The sequence below is a fragment of the Rhopalosiphum padi genome, chromosome 2 (genome assembly GCF_020882245.1).
Source record: "Rhopalosiphum padi isolate XX-2018 chromosome 2, ASM2088224v1, whole genome shotgun sequence".
NCBI classification, from domain to species: Eukaryota; Metazoa; Arthropoda; class Insecta; order Hemiptera; family Aphididae; genus Rhopalosiphum; species Rhopalosiphum padi.
The window spans coordinates 54,092,318-54,114,401 of record NC_083598.1 but is presented as its reverse complement, the minus strand read 5'-3'; the positions used below and the strand labels follow the sequence as shown (position 1 = coordinate 54,114,401).

Below are 22,084 nucleotides of genomic sequence, written 5' to 3'. Positions count from 1 at the left end.
CGCCGCTAACCGCTAGCCACTGTTGCTGCTGCTGCATAAGAATAATACCTAACGCGCGCGCGTATATATTAAAAATCACCCCAATAATAGAAACGAATTATTATAACATTAAGTAGATAGACATCGCGTATAAAATGTGAACGAATTATTATTACATAATGGGTAGTCCTGTAGTGATGTGTTTGTAAATCGCGTCGCGAGTTATGACCTGCACACCATTTTGATCGATTTATAAAATATATACATATATACATATGTGGGTGGACACATTGAATGTAAATGTGTGTGTATCGATTAAAAATGGCGCTTGTACGACGGTTTATCTTGTTTGGAGGGGTTAAGATTATTTTCATCTCACATTTCCCGCACCGACGAAAGTCGCCATAAAAACGACACTGTTGCTCTGTGTATAGCAACATATTAATGTTATATTTATTTTATTATTATTTTTTATTTTATTTATTTTATGCATTTATTATGGCTAATACAATACATAATAATATGTGGGCTATAGTAGAATTTTATTCAAAGCTACTTCGATTAATACACGATACTCGATTTGAATTTTGATTCGAAATTGACTCGTGTTTTTGTTGTTACTATTGAAAATCTGTTCCAACGCCTTTTGTCTAAATATAATTCGATTAATTTTTCTTCATTTGATGAAGATATCATTATAATATATTTTTTTCCGACATAATAAATGGATTAATAACCCATAAATTGTTTGAACGTAGTATGGCTTTCGCTGGATCTTTTAGCTTTAATAATTAATTAATTTTAATGACATTTTGTATTTAATTTATTATTTTCTCTTGTGTCGCTTAAAAAGAAGATTGGAGAAATATCAAACGTATACTTTTTTACTCTATTTTTTCAAAGTTTGTCGAGAAATATTTTTATTTTATCGTTTGATGTAAAAAAATTTATTATAATATGGTGCTTGAAAATTTAGGTAATTAAGAATCTAAAGTGATTTTTTATCTTGCAAAAATATTTCTACTTAGGTTTTAAAATTAAATATACGATTTAGGACTTTACCCGTAATAACCATCTGACACGTGTGTGCAGTAGTAAATTTGTGTAACCTAAATCCGTTTCACCAAACATTACTTTAAAAACATGAGTATTTACTGCACATATAAACTTATGTCACGTGCATAATCGCTATCTTATCTGTATTTAAAAGTATTTCCTCCAAATTTATGTATAAATTGTCCGTTTTTATCAGCCATTAAAAAAAAAAACACTAACAAGCTATATTTTTTTATATATTGGTGACTTTCTGGTTGAAAATCATTGAGTTATACAGCATAATATATAAGGTATTATGTTTTACGCTTTGTCGGGTAGACCTATTTAAATTAGTTTATCTTGATTGAAAATTGTCGTATAATATAACTACGTTGCAGTAGTTTAAAAATAACACTATTAACTTTATTGGAATATCGTAGAGAGTTGAGATAATTGCATATAAGTACTTTTTTTATAATATTATTTTAACACAATTTTAAGTAATTTAAAATTGAATCAATAATTAAAAAATTATAACCTATAATAGTATTTTAACTTTAGACGAGTAAAAGTGGGGTAGAGTGGAAGCAACATTTTGGGTCTACTAAACCGCTCATCATTTAAGCTAAATATTTATGAATATAATTAATATTAACTGTTAGTTCGATAGTCAACTCGTATAACTTGCAGAAATTCTAAGAAAACTAGTATGATAAAATGTCAGTAATTTAAAAATGTATACTTTCTTAAAAAAAAATAGGAATTAAGCTTATAAAATTATATAGTAATGGAAAATGGAAAAAGTTGTAAAATGTTGTAATGACCAAAAATTATATAAAATAAATATTTTAAAAACTCGCGGATTTGCCGATAAAATATAAACGAAATATTATAATATAATAGGTAGTCCTGTGTTTCAGTGATAAAATATTATTCTACGTGTATAATTTATAACCAGCCACAATTTGCCACATATGTTTAATCAGACTTTTCTAATAAATACGTAAATTATATACTATTTCAACCATTTGCTTTATTATTAATTAATTATAATTATTATTACGTATAACTTACGAGTGTTTATAATATACTGACAAGTTGTCCCGACTGTATATTTTATAGAGATTAATTAAACGCAGGCTATAAAGTCGAGAAAATTATTCCATAAAAACTGTCTTTGAAATACCTGCTCACGACTTCATAAATGTGGCGATTAACACGACCAAGTTATAAATCACATTAATTACGTATCTCAGTATCTGTAGGATAGTTACCATAAAAAAGGTGCTTTTTATTGCCACTTATCATTCAAGTTGAAAAGTAGTGATCCGTGGACTTGGATTTTCGGGATTTGGGTTAATTATATACAGCCTTGAATTATAAAATAAGTCGGTACATTTTCAGAATTGTTTTGTGACAAATTCTCACTTCTCAAAATTATTTATAATGTCAAAACTTAAAACCGTCACAGTTCATACTAATTACTAATATTATATAAATATTAATATTAATTTATGTTCCAATATACATTATCTACATGTGATTGAACATCGATTAATAGTCAAAATAAAATTAATCAATAAGGTATAAAACAATAATAAACAGTATTACCGACTATAATTTTGATATTATTCGGAAAACGTACAGTTCTGTTTCATTTATATAATAATTAATTAATCACGTGATATAATTTATATCAGATTAATTTTAAACTCATCATGTCAACACAGATGTCAAAATGTTGAGTCTTACAGAAAAGGTCGGGGCCAGGGATACAATCGCAGCCCAGCATCCATTGTTAGTTCACAAATGTTTGTAGTAGTATGAATAATAGTCAAATTTGCATAATACAATTTTGTTTGATATGTCATAACTCATATAATACGTAAATATAAACTATTGATCAAATTATTTATTTTTATTCAAATAAATTAATAAAATATATATTTTTAAAATATTGTTAAAACTTGAAAATCGTTTACATTTTAATTAAGTAAATAGTAATTACTATTATATACTTGTTTATTAATTTTTATACGTATAAATATAATGCTGTGTTGTAAATAAAAAATTTAACTACCACAAAGTATTCAATCAAAATTTTGCTCTCAATTAAATACCTATTAAATTATAATAATTTTCTCATTAAATTGTATTATTGTAATTGTACTTATTTAACGGTTACAACAATTTTTTCCTAACTATTTTTCTTTAACTTCTACTAAATAATTACTTTAATTTATTCTATTTATATGCACTATTGTTTTTATATATTTTTTTACATTATCGGAGAGGAATAGATTAAAAAAAGTAATTAACATCAATCTATATTCTATATTAATTTCTATTATTATATACGTATGATATTTTTAGGGTTGTAATTTACCGATAAACTATAATTTTGTTTGATATTGTCAGGTGTAAAACTTAATGAGTAGATTATTTAAAAACAAAATAGTATTTATTGTGAAATTTAATATTTTTAATATTTTTTTTTTTAAACCTTAATATCGATGGTATAGTTTTATTATTATGTGATTTTTTTTTATTAAACTCTGAGTTTCAATAAATTTTGATATTTTTCATGTTTAATAATACAAAAATCAAAGAGTTATTAATATTATAAATTAATTACTCTTACAAAAAAATATAAATAAAAATATATACAAATACGTATAGCCATATAGGTACATATGACGTATATTATATAGCAGAAAAGGATACAATTACAGCGGCGTACATTAGCAGTTGGGTATATCTACTACGTTGCACAATGCATAGAAAAAATGTACCTACGTTGCTGATTGTTGTAATACTTTTCAAAGCAATACCCAATCAACTACCATATTCAAAAAAACTATTTCAATCTCGGTTTACTATAGAGGATGTTAAACATGTCGAATATTATGTGATATTAAAGTCGTAGTCAATACTCAATAGACGATTACAATATAGATGATAATACTTTTTAAGTCTAACACTGATTTCTTCGACGAGACTCAACGTTTTTAGAATTTTTTTTAGTATTTATTACATAATAACAGTTAAATTAACTTTGTTGGACGTAAATTTCTAATTTAAAACTACGAAATAAAATATTATTTATTATTTTGAGAATTTCAAAAGGTATAAAAAATTCGAATTTTAAATGAATAAGATACTTAATGAATTATTACTTATAACTAGGGCTCGGATTTATACATATTTTTACTGTGACTTGATAAATTAATTTAGGTGAGTGATAAATTCGTTTTGAGGGATTTTCAATGAAATTAACTATATTTTATTTTACATATTTTTACATATTTTGCCATAAGTACAGTTTATACATATTTATCAAAATAATAATTTATATAAGTTTTTCTATATATTTCGACAATTTGTTCATTAAATGATTTATTTGTATTGATGTATTTACCATGCACATTTCACCGAATAGGAGAAATCACCCGATCAAAATTTACAAAAATAGACGAATTAATATCTACAGTTAAAAAATTATTTTTAAAAGCTCCTAGCCGTATCGAAATATTTAAAAATATGTACCCAGATTTAAGCCTCCCCACAGCCAATAGTAAACATGGTTAAATGCCGCTAATTATTATTTTCTTTTGAATTTGAAAATTTAAAAATGCATGTTATCATAATTTGTAATTAAGATAATTAGTATTTTTATTTATATTTTATAATTTTTATTACATTTTTTTTTAATAATTTTTATTAATCATATTAGTAAAATACATATTTTGGTTTCATAAATACATATAAATCTGAGCTCTACTTACAACTTAGTTAAAACTAATAATATTTTTTAAAGTTTATATAGACGGAGTGGAGTGGTAAAGATATGTTCTACAAAAAGCTGGTTGATTAAGGCTCGTCTAAATATTAAATACTTATTACTCATTAATTAATCATTCGAAATTCGATTATATATACAAAAATTCTCATAACAATATTTAGCTTCGGAATCAAAAGCTATAAAAAATTGATTTTTTTCTACAGACATTTGAAGTTCAAATTTATATGAAATTATCTATTTAAATTATGAAAAATAGTTTTATTTTTTTGTAATTAAAAAGTATTATCTTGACTTCACAATTTTACGTGTATTATAATATTTAATTATCTATATGCAATGATATTTTAAAATATTTAAACTAATTTTAAATCTATTTATAAAATATCTATCGTATAATTGTAAAATTAATTAATATAATGACAATTTAAATATATCATAAATTATACTTTTTACTTTTAGTTTTATTCTATAGTCTCCATTCAGAATCTTTTTTTTTATGTAATAGGTACATCTATTAAACTGTACCGCAGAAGGTCGAATTGTTACCCCCTTTTTTTGTTTAACTTTATAATAGTTGAAATTTTAAAACATCATTTCTTTTCTAGCCATTTCTTTAAAATATTTATTTGAATAATTTATTTTATAGTTATGAATAATAAAATAATATTAACAATAATTTAATGGTGTTGTTTTGGCTTTTTTTTAAAATTATCTGTAGTAGTTTTTAGGTACCTTGTTACATTTTAGTTTATATTGATTCTGTGTTGTTAAGAACACAAATAAATAAATGAAGTAGCATTATTTGCATTAAATAATTGAATGAATAATTTATTTTGAAAGTAATGTAAAATTGTAATCATAAATATTTATTCGATTCAACGAGAACTTCATCAGGTGACAGGAGTATTGTACTGAAAAATCCAAATCATTAAATAAACCATATTAGAAGTTAGCATCAACATTGCTGATATTAATATAACCAGAAATTCAAATCAATTTCAATTTTTTTTTTATGTTAAATGCTTCTTAAACTTTATGCGTATAAATGTATAACGAATTTTAAATTTATTATAAAAATAATTCTGAATTGTTTGGTGAAGGCGGCAAGGTTGTCTAAGCCCTCGCTCTAATACTCAAATTATTTTCCAACAAGTTGTTTATAGGTAGTACTTTTTGTCGCGGTATTGTAAATTTATCGATATTATAGAGTAATTATTAATTAGTAAGTCATGACAATAAAATGTTGCTTCGATAGTGCATGTTTGCATTTAAAAATGATATTATAATATATTTTATAAATTTCCATTGAACAGTATGGGAGTATATGTTAATATGCATATTGTATATGGAGTACAATCATTTTTCCATATTTATTTTTATTTTTAAATTATAAAAATATTAAATATTTCATAAAATAGATTCTCATGCAGTTTCTTATAATTTATTTAATAGATCTAGCCAGATAAACTAGTTTGATAGATACGAACGATTTTACTCTGTATTAGTTAAGTAGTGTAAATAGTGGATTAAGTATATTTTCAGCAGCACCATATAGGTGTATTGATTAAATTATATCAATTATCATGGAAATAATTTAACTTAAACTATTTAATTGAAAATATGACAATTCCATCTCATGTTATATTCAAATAATAAACCTAAATATCTATACATTTTGGAATTGTTTGGATTTTTAGTATCATTATTTAATATATTAGAATCCTGAAATGGAAATTGTTTATTATTATACAACGAAAAAGCCATAAAGATTGTTTTATCATAATTTATTGTTATTTTTTAGATTTCATTTAAGTAAAAATCGATTTAATTCAGAAGGTGCTTTGATATGTACTGATTTTTGCGTTTATACAAAAACCATAAACATGTATTAGTTACATAAAGTCTATTAAACCTATCCATTTCAAAATCAAATAAATTAAAACTATTTAATAAACCAAATTGACCCAAGTGCCCGTTGAAGTATGCCACAATTTATTTGATATTTATTACGTACAGTTTTATTTGAAATTACCTTTAGAGTTTAATAATTTTAATAACTATTTGAAACTTTATTCTATAATTTTAAAACTAAACAATATATTTAATAACTTTTTATGGTCTACACAGACACTACAGACACTATGGTATCAAAAGTTTTAACAAAATTTAAAAATTGCAATTGTTTTATTAATATTACTGAGTGCATTGTAAATATATTTTTTGACAGATTTGTTCTTACTATTTGTTTGTTTTCAGCATCTATGGTTTCTCCATCAATTTTTAATTATTTTATAAATTCTACATTCTACATTTCATAATTAAAAATTTACTCCTTTTTTACTTACCATTTAATTTATTAGTTTCTATATAGCTTTTGGATTATGTGATATAATAATATTTTTATTAATGTTGTAATTTTCGAATGTTTTAGAACATTTTTTGATTCTGAAGAGCGATGTATGTATTGATCAAACAATAATGTGTGTTTATTTGTGTATGGTACACGATAAGTAGTTAATAAAATGCTTAAATTATGAGGTTAATTGTAGGTAGAAAATTGGATCTAATTTGTGTTTTAAATAGGTCCAAATCAAAAATTCCCAATAATTTTTTTTTATAATCGAGAAAAAGGAAAAAGGAAAATTTAAAAAAAATCGAATTTGTTTTTTTGGTCGAACTCAAAAACGAATGATTGTAGATTCTTGAAACTTAACGAAATGTTGATATTATTGTTATTTTTATTTGATAACGTTTTAAAAATATTTCAAATACTTTAAAGCTATTTATAGGAATGACAAATTAAAATTTTATTTCTAAAAATGTTAATAAAAATTATTCTTTGAATCAAAATTCTTAAAAATTTAATACAAGATATAAATTCTTTTTAGACATATTTGTATTAAAATATTGAAAATAAATAGCCATAGTTTTTTTTTTAATTTACATTTGACGTTAGAAATTTGTTAAAATCTCAAAGATATTGAAAACAATTTTGTAGTTAGTAATTCACTTAGAAATTACACTTTTATTTTATTTCTAAGTATTGAAAATGTAACATAAGATTCCTCATGAGTAATCCGTACAAAAACTATAAAATCTTAAAAATATATAAAGACATTTAAATTTTATAGATTTTAAGATATTATCTATTTATAGTTTTTACTATGAATTTATTTTCACTGTTTTATGGTATTTACAGAAAGATTAAATTTTAAGTTATAAAAGTTGTCATAATTATTATAATAATTAAACACTATTAATATAATAAATGCAATATTTTAGGAAATAATTATATCAACCTACGGTAACACTAAAAGTAAAATAAATTACTTTATTAACTATATCAAAAAACATAATATCATGAATTATACTACAGTGATATAGGCTGACATTCTGACAGGTAGTTTTTGTTCTGAATCGTTTTTAGTATAGAATGATATGTTATTGAATTCAAATTTAACACAACCATAACAATTCAACTAAATTCCTAATGTATTACAAAGCGATACCCACTTGTTTACCTTTTTGTTTTGTTTTACTTTGAGTCTATTTATTTTTCCAAATATTCGCTAAATCCTATTATGTTCCTTCCATTTTTATTATTATTTTATTTTTTTTTTTTTTGAAGTGAACGTACATTTTAGTAAAAAATTGCGTTGTTGTAATAAATACTCACATATTGTTAGATGTACACGGTGGTCTGATAGTGTTGAACGAACGAGTAGGTAGTTGATATTAATACTAATATTGTATCGTTTTTATATCTACAAATGATTTATTAAAGAGTCGATAACTATTCACCATTAAAATTATTGTTCTGTGTTATTGCTCATTAACATTAGAAGACTATTATTCTAATAATAGGTTAATTGTTACTTAAATTGTATACGCTAGGTGTTTGACCATTGCTCATCGGTAAGATTGTGCAATGCTGTGTGTTACTAGATGGTTATGTGGTATCATAATAGCAACAGTTGATTTCTTTTTTGTATATCTCATCTATTCAAATGTTTTTGAATTAAAAATGTTCATTTCGCATTGGCGAAAATAATCAACCGATGAATCGATGTTTTACTTCAAAATAATATGTGAAATATGAAGGGACAAAAAATACCACATATAGAATAAATATCGTGTAAAAGATATACTTTATATCCGATTTATTACCTAACTTTACTGAAGCTGCAATAGCTGTTGAAAATAGTAATAAAAATAAAATAAATTGTAGCTGTTGTAGATTTATAATAACTTTTTCATAGTAAATACGATTTTCATTTTAATTTATATTCCGTATTGACCACAACATCTAAAAATCGTATTACATATCTCGAATTTAAATCAGTATCGAAATGATTCATGTATCAAACATATTTATAATATCATATATTAATATCATAACATTTATTATCGTATTTAAAATTCCAAACACTTAATAAATAGTGTTGGTATAACAAGGATATATTTTTAAATTTGATATAGGTTGTTTTTACAAGTCGCTTTTTTAAATTAATTTCGTTTAGTTTCTGTAGGGGCTTATATTTTTTTAATTATTGTGGAAAAAAATCAAAATAATTTAATCAAAAACACTTTTTTATACATATAATTAGATTAATTAGGTACAGTGAAACCTGACTTAACAAATACCTGTATATAACAGACACCTCTCTTATCGGACAAAATGATAAAGTCCCGGTAAAAATATATGTATTTGAATGTATTTCGACCTGTCTATAACGGACTCTTTGTATTACAGACACGAACACTAATATTTTACACTGGTGATTTTATTACGGACAAAAATCCTAGTTCACTCCTAATGTAATATTATATGTATGTACAAACTACGAAACAGCGTTAATACTGAGCGTAATTAGGTACACGTAAAACATCGATTTCGACCGATTACATTATCGCCGATTACGATAATATTAATTGCGAATACCTCTATTAAATTTATGAAGTTGAGATACAATTTAACAGAAATAAATTGCTATCATTTTTTAAGAAATATTAAAATTAAATGTATACTGCTTATGTTTAGTATAATAATGATAAAGATTATAATAATATGCACAATATTAATATAATATAGTATATACGTATACAATTTTCATTTTTCATTAAACAGATATGTTTTATAGATTAATATTATTTTTAAAATACTGAAGCCTGTCTACAACGGACACCTGTCTATAACGGACAATTATTTTATCCCGTGGCTGTCCGTTACATACAGATTTCATTATTTAATAATTTCCGCGAAAGTAATACGAAAGCAGTTACCGTGGCGTCGTTTGTTCAAACAAGAAAAAAAGGTATAATATAACATTTTATAATTTATAAACCTACTAAATTAGTAACTATACACGCATTGACAGCAATTTCTCGACAACTATTGGATAATTTTAATAACTACATCTAAGTGGTCTATAATAATTATGTATTGATGTATTATACATCATATTCTTTGAAGCTTTTTTTTTTAATATGATTAAAAGTTCCATGGAACACATTTACTCGTATTAATTGTATACAGCAATTTAGCATAGTCACATACTAATTAAAATAGATCTAATTTTTCGATTTTCATAATAGTTTCTTTATAGTATTTTTTTACTACAGATTAATCTATTTCATTTTTATAATAATACAATATACTATCAAGCGTCGAGGTGGACAACGATAGAAAAGTAACTAACTTTTGAGCTCAGGTGTCCTGCTTTTTTAATAATGAGCTCTTTAGGGTTTTCACAATAATTGTTTTCTTTATTGAATTATTATCACATAAATCATCGGTATTCATATATTGTATATAAAATAAAATATGTTAAATTGTAAATATATTCTTTATTCTAAATAATTGTATTATTATTTTAAAGCACATTTTACATAAGATAACAACGTATCTCTTTTATAATGAAGTTTTATATTGTTCTATATGAAAAATATTATGATTATTTTATAAATTATAGTTAGTTTTTATTTTTCATAAAGTATGTATACTGTAATTTTTATTGTCTTAGCAATCTTCATTAAATTCCAATACCGATAGATGACTATTAATTTAATAAAACATTTTGAATAAAATTGAAAAATTTGTATGGTTATTAATTTAACAATTTATTTCACATATTATTAAATTTAAATTTATAAATATAAATTCAATAACAAAAAAAAATATTCCCCAGTAATAGTTTTGACTAATTATAATACGCCAAGATGCCCTAAAAATAAAATTTATTTTAATATTGTTAATGAAATTAATTTATGCGTGTTACTGATATATTAATAATAGTCATAGTGCATATATCATAAGCAATGTTGGTTAAGAATTTAAATACTATTAATTTCTACCCTAATAGATAGTTGAAACAGAATTCAAATTAAACAGTTACATATATACACAGTTATGTAAAAAATTTCAACCAATGAAACAACTGAAAGATGAATATGCGCATTTTAGTATTTTACTCACAAACACGCGGGACATTCAACTGTTATTGTGGAATAGTCATTCACGAACTCCGTAGTCTCAGGTAAGCACATTTTAACATATTTTAGAACTTAAATTCTGATGAATGCTTATTTCGCTCAGTACCTACCTATTTATAATTTCATTTCTACATTTATTTGAACGATAAATTTGTTTGACTTATTTAAATTGTTTTGAGTTGCGTACTCGAATTGTATAATTATATATTTAAATTTTTTGGGAGAAATGTCCAAATTATACCAACCATTTACAAATTAGGTTTTTAATTCATTAAATAATATTGATATATTATTTTTCTTATAAATTATTTCCACTTTTATACTACTTTTAGCGTGTAGTCAAGCAGTAAGAAGTTACATTATTGTTTGCTTAAGTTAATGTAGAAGTACGGAATAGAATAAAAACGATTTAATCCAGCGCTTGTATTATGTTTAGAAATAAAAATAATTTAACTTATTAAATAAAAGATAAATATAATTTAAAAATATCAAATTTAAACTGCTATATTAATTTTTAATTAGCTTTTCAAAAATAATAAAGTAATTAAGTTAATAGTATTCATGATATTGATATAATTATAAATTTATAATGGCCTCAACATTTATAATTAAAGAATATTTTTTTTTATTTTATTTTATTTTAATAGTTACTTTTTTATAAATATGTGTCGGTTTGAAAATTTAAATAAAATTATGATTTAAATTTTGATTTTTCATAGTAAGTATTAATATAATAAATTGATTATCATTTTTTTTTTTTTAGAATGAAAATTATAATATAGTTACTATAATACCATGTAAAGTATTTAAAAAAATATTGTTTGGAATATCAATAGTTGCTATTAATAATTTTGAATTACACAATGTTTCACAATTTTGAAGTTATATCGATTTAAAATATTATTACGTAAACTTTTAACTTTTATTAAATTTTCTATTCAAAAAATACTGATTTTATAATAATTTAAATTTTTTCATTTACAAAATCAAATAATTTAATCTTTAAAATGTTGATAATTAGATTCTTATTATAAATATTATATATTGAGTGACTATTTTATCGAACAACACTCATTATTTTTAAATCTATTTATGTTTTTGAAAAAAAGATTGTTTATATAATTATTTTTAGTCGAAATAAAACAATAATTTAACATTTTTTTTAATTGTTATAAATTTTAGTTTTTGCCTTTTGAATGATTACATAAAATTTCAATTTCATATAAAGTAGAATATTTTTCGAATTTCAATACATAAAAATCTAAATTCGGACGAATAGTTTATTGTTTTATAAGTATTTAAAGTTTTGGTAAATGGAGTAGTAGACCAATATTTTGAGGGATATCCCTGTACCCTTCCACTACTTTGACATTAACTTTAAATAACTGTAACTCATAAACTACTCGTTTGAATTTTGATATTTATGTATCAAAATACTCCGAAAGATATTGTTTTATTTCGAATAAATATTACGAAAAAAAATTTTTCTTTTTAAAACATTAATAAATTTTGAAATATTGAATGTTGTTCGATAAAAGAATCACCCTGTATTTCACTCATATATATTATATAGTATTTATATAATTGAAGTTGAAATGTTGGTCATTAAAACCAATAGTTGATCCTACAACTACCTACTTAATTCAGAAAAAAGTTACGAAAAATATATGGTGTACAGTGTACACCGTACACGTTTCTTAAAGATTTGCTAACTCATCATTAAACACAAAAAATACCATGAGTAGACAAAGATCGTATAAAATCAACAAAGGTATATAAATCCACTACAAGAGCACTCAAAAAAGTTCAATAGGAGAAAAGAAAGTCAGGTACTCCTTGCTCCTTGCTTAACCCTCGAGTACATTGGTATCGTGAATTTTGATTAAAAAAAGTTACCAAATTACAATATACAAGTTTATGTATAGATTTCGGTCATGGTTTTGCTATAAATTTAACATTTACTCGAACCGAATTGCATTTATAATATAACAATAAATAATATATATATATATATTATAATATACATGTAATTTAATATAGTATACGGTATAATATATATGTGTATAAATTCTTCAAACTTTTTGAAGATTTAATAATGTTATAGTATAACATAATATACCTATATTAAACGTTGTTATTTGCTACCAATGTGTATTATAAGAATTATAATTAAATATTATTATAAATCAAATCGTATGCATCAAGTTGATTAAAGTTATTTAGTATTTTATCATAGTATGTAAAAATAATTACACATACCTATTATTTTATTTTAATATTATATTTGTGACATTTATGGTTTCTTCTGTTATTGTGTTATAGTTTGTTGACTTGTTGTAGTGTTTTTGTAGAAAACTTTTTTTACTAAATCTAAAGTAGACGTAGTTATATTTGTATTTCGTAGTCAGTCGACACTCAACATTATTGCCGTTTTAACAATAGTAGTCTGTGATCATAAGCGGAAACTTCATAGGAAGTGAATAAACCAATTTATGGTTTTTTTTTTGTTAAAATAAGCTACCTGTACCTGTACTGGTACCTGTACCTGTACCTGTACTTGATGGTGTTTCAATTAAAAAGGTTTTTTTTAGACTGGTGTGGTGATTTGGGAAAGTTTAATTTACCTTAAACACGTGTTAGATCATAACGTTTTTATGATCAAACATAATATTATACTCCGTGCCGTATATCAAACATGTATTTACTTATAAAGTATATTATGTACGTAATAGGTGTTTGTGGTTGGAAAAAAATATGGATATATTTTTCGTTAATTATACTTGTATGTCCTAACAGTAATTTATTGAAATTTTAGTATCGTTTATACGTTGTAAATAGTTATTCTCTAAAACATAATAGTACAGTATTAAATACGAATACTTATGTTAACTGTTTTTGAAAATATTTACGGTTAATGCATACAACAGAAATAGTAGTATTAAATTAAAACGCAAGCAGCAGTTGTATATGCTATTAAATTGCCTATTCAAGGCGCCGTTTGAATCTTTAAAAAAATTAAACATTTTAACATTTTAACATTTTTTTTTTTTTGTTCAATAGAGAATTTATTTATTTTATTAAAATAATATTCAATTCGGATAATTGGTTAAGATAATATTGTTTTAAAAGTTTTATGTTTGAAATACATTAAATTACTAAAAAATATTTTTAAAATAAATAACTAACAAATTGTTTCAATTATAAAGTTAAACACACAATTTAACAATAACATAAAGAATTTCGAGCTAAATATATTATTATTTTTATTACAGATTAAAATAAAGAGATTATTCAAAAATTAATAAGATGACAACCAATATTCTAACTTCATGTGATTCTAACTCATCGTATAACATAATTACTTCCAATGGTAAGTATAGTAAAATCCAATGTACTATAAAATACAACATAAATAATAAAACTATATGTTACAAATACGTGCTTTTGAATAATAGATTATTAAAAATTTGTCTCACTATATTCCATTGCTTAATTTATAATTCTCTTTGGAAATAAATAATGAGGCACTAATAACTCATGTTTATATTTTCGGATACATATAATTTACCAGTCGCTGATTCAGTAATTTATTAGTAGTTACCTTTATACATATACTAATGTGTATATTATATTAACCAATAATTATTTTTCTGATGATTTAATAATGTATAATTTAATAATTGGTATTTATTTTTATATTCATTTTAAGTTTTAATATTATCTATATAAAAATTATTTATTATATTATTTAATTAAGTTAGGCAGGTTTTTTTTTTTAATCAATATAATATTTGTTTAGTATTGAGTACTTAGCATTTTAAATTTTGTTTCAGATAAATTCTGCAATTGGTTTTATGATGAGAAAACATGTTGGCCAATTGCAAAAGCCAATACCAATGTATCTCAACCATGTCCAAAAGAACAAGGATTTGACAAAATGAGTACCTACTTATTATTATATTCATTTTTGAATTTCAAGTATATCAAATATTTGCTTTACATGTCAGAATTAATTATCAGTTTGAGTTTTAAATGTAGATTTTGAATTTGATCTTAATACAACTATCACAATTATTAAGTTGTATACATATTATGTTGCGATATTTTTTACAATCTGGCTAAAATATAATTAAAATTAATCAAATCCAAATTATATTATAATAAATTGTCAAATAATAGCAATATAAATTACTAACTAACAATACATTATTTTTAGTAAAATAATAGCTATAAAATAATGATTAGGTATAATAACCATATATATTACAACATTAAGAATCAACAATGTGAACAATTTTCTACCTACAAAAATATATACAAATGTAAATTTGTTATGATTATTGATTTAATATTGCTTTTATTTTGTATAAATCTTTAAAAATAAAAATAATCTGATTATGTTAATGATCATTTTTTATTATTTTAGAAATGGCTTATAAATATTGTACAGAAGACGGAAAATGGGAAAATGTAACGAATTTGTTTGGATCAACTGATTATAGTAGCTGTTATACTCCAGAACTAACGGAAATGCTAGAGAAGCTTGGATCAGACTACGATACAAAAGTAGAATTAGATAATTTATAGTTAATTCAGTTATTTCAAGTTTATTTATTTTTTAAGCGAAAACTTAACATTGCTATTAACACTGGAGTAATTGAAGTAGTCGGATGCCTAGTATCTATCGTTTCATTGATCATATCATTATGTATTTTCATCAGGCATAAGTAAGTACTCGTATACGCAAGTTGATTCTAGAATATATGTAAAATGCATATTAATTTTAGTGTACATTGAAATTATATTTTAATATAACTAGCTGATCCTGCACAGCATTGTCCATGACAAATGCCCATAGATGTCCCCTTTCTAAAATTTCGTTAAATGTAAGCGTCACAGATTCTTAACATAGTTGTTTCCTTTGTTTTGATCAAATATAAAATACATATAAATATTAAATTATCTCTAATCATAATAACTATTCTATTTTATGTAACCAATAAAAATCATATACAAATAAAAAAACGAGAATTTTTTGTGAGTCGACTATATTCAATATTTATGTGTCGAAAAGTAAAAAAGTAAGTACTAAATAAAAAGAAGCATATGATACTACGGATATTGCTGAATCTATTATGATAACAATTCCATGAAAATCAGTCGAAGACTTTTGTATAAGGGTCGTGCGTTTTAGATATTTGATTGTACATTTGTACATGTACAATGCATGTGTGCATATTTTAATATCCTACACGGTGTTTGTTGCCTGTGACAGATTAAATAATGCAAGTGGATTTATCTGTTTTAATAATCTAGTATACTGATAAAGTAAACAAGGTTCGTTCAACGTTGTCTTACGAAATCACTTTAAAATTTAATAATAAATGATAATTTACGCGCATACTATGCATTTGCTAATGAAACAGTGATGTGTATGGTTTTCAAATTATATGATTTGAATGTTGTTGGAAAATATATATTATTAAACCATTAAACATTCTATGCCTATTTGTTTTGGAGTTTCAATCACCATTTTAAGAAGTGCAACAAAATATACAGTATTTGCTATAATAAGGGATTAGGAACCTCAGGTCTTAGACATCTAAGAGTACCTCCCACATACTACAATAGCATACCATTAAAAATAGTATTTATATAACCTAAAATTGAATACAAATTGTAATAACGTACAAATTTGACACTATTTACTTTGCAGCAAGTTTCATGTTTTCAATTCGTTAAAACATGGTCGAGTTACTGTAAAATAATATGTGAGTGTTAATTTGTACAAAATATGTATGTATATTATAAATTTGTCACACGTATATCTACTTTGATTCTAAATATATTTTGGTTACTTAAATTTGAAGAAAGGATATAACTATATTATAATTTATAAAGCGCGCAAAAATAACAGTATTTAATTATATTTAGGTATAGTACTAAGATTTACTTTCAAATAGTCTAGCATTAATTCTTGATTTTTATAATAATGTGCATATTTTTTAATAGTGTTTATCGTTTTCGTAATTTTTTTTTTCTTAAACATTAAAATTGACCAGTTTTGGAAAAAATAAAGAAGTACAATTGAAATTTAAAACTGCAGAGTACCTACTACAAAATAATAAAATTAAGGGCCGTGGTATTTATTTATCAATCTATTAAGGTAGTATTCGACTTTTTGAACTTTTCAACTGTTCTAAAATGTGTTAACTGAAAAAAACCCATTAAAAAACAATTATTGTAAGACTAATAATAGGCTTTTAATTAGCACTTCAATCTCAATGTTGTAAACTTTAGAGCGATATGGTGTAGTGGTGTAAGGTTTCAAGATTTATTTTATATTTTAAAATTGTTAAATATTTTTTTAAAAATATCAGATATATGGCTATTAATTATAAGTTATGTATCAATAAATTACAATAATGTAGGTAGTCTTGAATTTAATAAAAAATATTCTTAATTATTATGTGTATACAAATAATTATGAATTAATAAGTCATTATTATTTTAATAGAATAGGTAATTATTTGTATAAATAAAACAATTAATGTTTCCATATTTAAATACTTGTATAGATGTATTATAGTGATGTGTCTCTAGGAATATTCCTCAAGCCATGTTCCCCGGGAACAAGGAATATTTCCATAACTTTTGGAAAGTTAAAAATAAAATAAATTATATGTGTATGGTTAGAACGATAGTAGGTACTAGAAAAAGAATTGATAAATGTATTTTATTACGTATCAGTTGGCTAAATTGATATGTTAACTTAATATGTTAGTTAGGGATATATTAGATCATAATTAATTGTTTATAGAGCTATAGAAGTATCGTTATTAGTTATTTTATTTTCTATACTTCAAAAATGTATGTTCATTGTTCACATTTCACAGACGTATAAATACAATTTGTTATATAAATGGATAATAGTATAGAAAAAATTGGCGTGTTGGTTTTATTATATTTGGTTTTAAAATATTTTTGATACATTCCTGGTATTAGGAATTTGCATATTATTAGTTATATACTTTTAGTTACATACAAATTAAAAATATTAATTTTTAACTAATTTCAGAGGTTTATTGGAACAGAGGTTCAAAATACACATGAATTTATTTGTCGCATTATCACTACAAATGTTCATAAAATTAATTTTAAATATTGATAAACTGGATTTATTCAAAACAAAAAAATATCATTCGAATGTAACTTGTCTTGTAGACTGTAATAACCAAATCCGTTTAGTGAAAGATGATGACAATTGGTTTTTTGGAATTATATATACAGTAAGCATAACAATATTGGTTATTGATTCTTATTATTTAATTAAAAATATTTTATTTGCTTTTTTTTTTGTTTTAGCCAATAATTTGTGAGGGTAGTCAAGTCATATTGGAATGGTCGAAAACTGCTAGTTTTATGTGGATGTACAATGAAGGAGTATACCTGTATAGAATTATAAAATCTAGAGTCTTAAGAATAAATTCAATAAATTTCCGTATGTATCTATTTGGTTGGGGTTTACCAGCGTTGATGACGTTTGTATGGTTATTGGTAACAATGGTTTATTACAAAAAATCATCTAGTGTCTGTTGGTGGGGCTACAGTTTGTTACCCTTTTTTTGGATCCTTGAAGGACCCCGTATGATAATTATCGTAGTAAGTTTAGATTTAATGAGTTATTATGTTTTATCACTCAATATTTATTATTAACTTGAATACAATTTTTAATACTAGGTAAATTTCATAATATTAATCATTGTATTGAGAGAGCTGTTGAAAAAAATTAAATCAAAATTGTCACCATCAAACGAGTTGGATATAATAAGGTATTAATATATTTTTACGTTTTATATATTTTAATATAAGATAATCAGACGAAAATTCAATTTTTAAATGTTAAAAGCATTTTGCATAGGTTTTTATAAATATGCAATTATATAGTTAAATGAATCTTTTAATGAATTACATAACTTTAGGGTATTGTGAGAAACCTTTCCACTTAAGTCTATATTATTTTTATTTTTAGTTGCCTGTACAATTAATTAAAAATTGTTTAATAATTATTATATTTTTACAAAAATAAATTTATATTCTTAAATTTAATAGTTTTACCTATTGATAAATGGCTGAATTTTTTTATAAAGAAATAATGTGTTCTATAGTATATCGTTTTAAGATACCTAGTTTAAAAATTTAACTTTTACATAAAATGTAGAATCATTCTGTTTTGGAAAATATTTATTATTTAATATATGTATAAATTATTAAGCTTTGCAAGAAATAATAAAAAAGATTTGTGATTTATACTTAATAAATTAAATTAATTATTAAATAACTTTAATTTTGTTTTAAAAGAAGTATCTAGTTCTTCAAGAAATAATGTTCTTTCAGAAATAATTATAAGTTATAACTTATAGTTCAGTAGATAGTGATATTATAAAATTAATTTTAATTAACCTAATTACCTTCCAATTTATATTTTACAATCATATTATCTGTAATATTTTTAATAATTTCAGTTAATAGCAAATAACCATCATACAAATAGAATAGTTAATGTTAATATATACTCTAATAATATTAAATTAAGTGTAATTTTAAAGACAAAATAATGAGGACATTTAAAAATAAAATTCCATCGTAAGGCTTATTTTCTTTTCTATATATTAATATTGATTTTGTTTTGTGTTTTAGAAAAGTATCCAAAGCAGCCATAGCTCTCGTTCCTTTACTTGGGATTACAAACTTTATATTAGTTATATTACCTGAACCACATTCAAAAAGTCCTGAATTATTTGCTTTTTGGTCATATTCTGCACATATATTACACTCATTCCAGGGCTTAATGGTGTCAATATTATATTGTTTTATGAATAAAGAAGTAAGTATTCTAAAATGCAAGAAAAATAATAGCTACATAGCTAGGTTAAATGTAAGTCATGTTTTGGTAATAATTTTTTTTATTCACCTCTATCATAATAACTGAGATTCATGATTAATATATTTTTTAAACATATTTAAGTATAAATAAATATTGATTTGACTGTTAAACTCTTTTTTTATAAATATGTTATGTTGTGTTGTAGTTTGTAATGTAGAAAATCATTTCAACTTGTATTTTTCCAGTGTTAACTATATCGGTGTACAGTGAAAATAAATAAAAATAAGTATTATCTTTATAAACCTCAAATTATAATTGTATAATTTTCAAGTTATATTTTAAGGGTATTAGAACAGGCTATCGAGGGGGAAATTGAGTCAATCTTTAATTCTGATCTTGTGGTGGTCATACGGAAAAATAAACTGAAACTATTTAAACGATCAACAATAAAAGGAGTAAAATAGTTTATTTGTTATAATTAAATTTGATTTAATTTAAAGAAGAAAAACTTTATTCAGTTCATATTGGATTCTAGTCTTTGAAGTAACTTTAAATATAACATCAGAAAAGCAAATTTCAAAATACTCAAAAATTAGGAGCGTATGTCGTGCATTAAAACTTTAATAATAGATAAGATAAGATAATGTTGTATAATAAATTTAATAATATTTGTTAATCGTTACCTATAGTATTCATCCTAACTACAAATTAATAAAAATGTTTGATAAAAAATTTTGGAAAAAAGTGGTAGGCCCGGAACTTTTCTGGCTACGTCACTTCAATACATAATTATGGAAATGAAAACAATATAAATCCTGAACGAAATATCGTCATGTTTTTATCATGGCTATAAGTTATACCATGTTTAATCAATACGCCATACAATATTATTGTTATAATCGTTTATAATTTTATTTATTTGTGTGGATATATTACAATTTACTATTTATTGATTATTAAATAAATTATGATCATTGTTACAGATTAAAAAGTCGTTTGATAAACGAATGATGCTCCAAAAATCACGACGAAATTTTGAAATGGAAATGACATAATTTATTTAAAACTTAGATTATTATAATCTTTTTTTTATAAATATAATTTAATTTTTTTAATGAATAACAATATTATATACTTGGTTTCTGGTATTTAATTAACCATTATGTGCACTATAAACTAACTATTAATTTAATAATGTAATAAAATAGAAATACGGTTTATGATAAATAAATGATAGGTAATTAAAAGTAAAATAATTGCTTAAACTATATGGGTTGTACACAATATATGGTTTTTACATTGTTTAAATAATAAAATTATTTTATTTATAATCTTAATTTTTTTTTAAAGAACATATTCAATTGTAATATTGTAATAAAATCAAGTATTATTAAAGAAAAATATATAATAAAAAGTGTAGTTTACTTTTTATTATAAAACGAATCAAATTGATGAAGAGATCAGCTATAGCAAATTTGTGAGTATAAAAAATGCAATAGATTTTTAATAAAAATAGCAACACTTATTCTAGATTCTGAGTAGAACAATGAATGTATTGCTTTAATGATGATGTGTGTTTTTGATTTTGATTTTGTATTATGTCTTTCATAACATTTTGGGACAGTAAAATGCTTTGATTTTTAATTATATGAGTGGTTTTTGGTATCAAATTGGTTTAGTTAGTACCATACCTTTTTTTATAATTCTGGAAAATATAGTAGAAAAAAAATTAAAAAAAGACTGACATTTTTACGCAAATCCAATTTTTGAAAAAATCAATTTTGTTGTTTTGGTGTAACTCATACCTAGGAGAAATATTTTTCCATCCCATAATAGCCTGTTTAAGTTCAAAAAAAATGTATGTATAAATTGCTCGAATTTAATAAATT

At 23.2% G+C, this 22,084-nt stretch overlaps 1 protein-coding gene across 2 annotated transcripts; it reads left to right on the top strand.

Moving 5' to 3' along the window:
- The first annotated feature begins 11,304 nt into the window (after window positions 1-11,304).
- LOC132920808 (PDF receptor) lies at window positions 11,305-21,801 on the top strand. Of its 2 annotated transcripts, XM_060983486.1 has the most exons (10): window positions 11,305-11,352; window positions 14,581-14,678; window positions 15,142-15,249; window positions 15,735-15,874; window positions 15,932-16,035; window positions 18,387-18,597; window positions 18,674-18,970; window positions 19,049-19,140; window positions 20,009-20,195; window positions 21,179-21,799. In XM_060983486.1, exons 2-10 carry the CDS (start codon window positions 14,615-14,617, stop codon window positions 21,248-21,250), a joined length of 1,275 nt encoding a protein of 424 aa, XP_060839469.1. In that variant the 5' UTR covers window positions 11,305-11,352; window positions 14,581-14,614; the 3' UTR covers window positions 21,251-21,799. The 2 variants fall into 2 exon arrangements, with proteins under 2 accessions (XP_060839469.1, XP_060839471.1); XM_060983488.1 differs by lacking the exon at window positions 11,305-11,352 and having other exon boundaries at window positions 14,612-14,678; window positions 21,179-21,801.
- The last annotated feature ends 283 nt before the right edge of the window (window positions 21,802-22,084 follow it).

What these genes read in the sequence shown, in the direction of transcription:
- LOC132920808 (XM_060983488.1), top strand. Translation starts at nt 14,615, where the DNA reads ATGACAACCAATATTCTAACTTCATGTGATTCTAACTCATCGTATAAC. An exon ending in ACAAGGATTTGACAAAATGA is followed by an intron (nt 15,250 to 15,734) that starts GTACCTACTTAT and finishes TTATTATTTTAG; the next exon opens with AAATGGCTTATAAATATTGT. An exon ending in CCCGTATGATAATTATCGTA is followed by an intron (nt 18,971 to 19,048) that starts GTAAGTTTAGAT and finishes TTTTAATACTAG; the next exon opens with GTAAATTTCATAATATTAAT.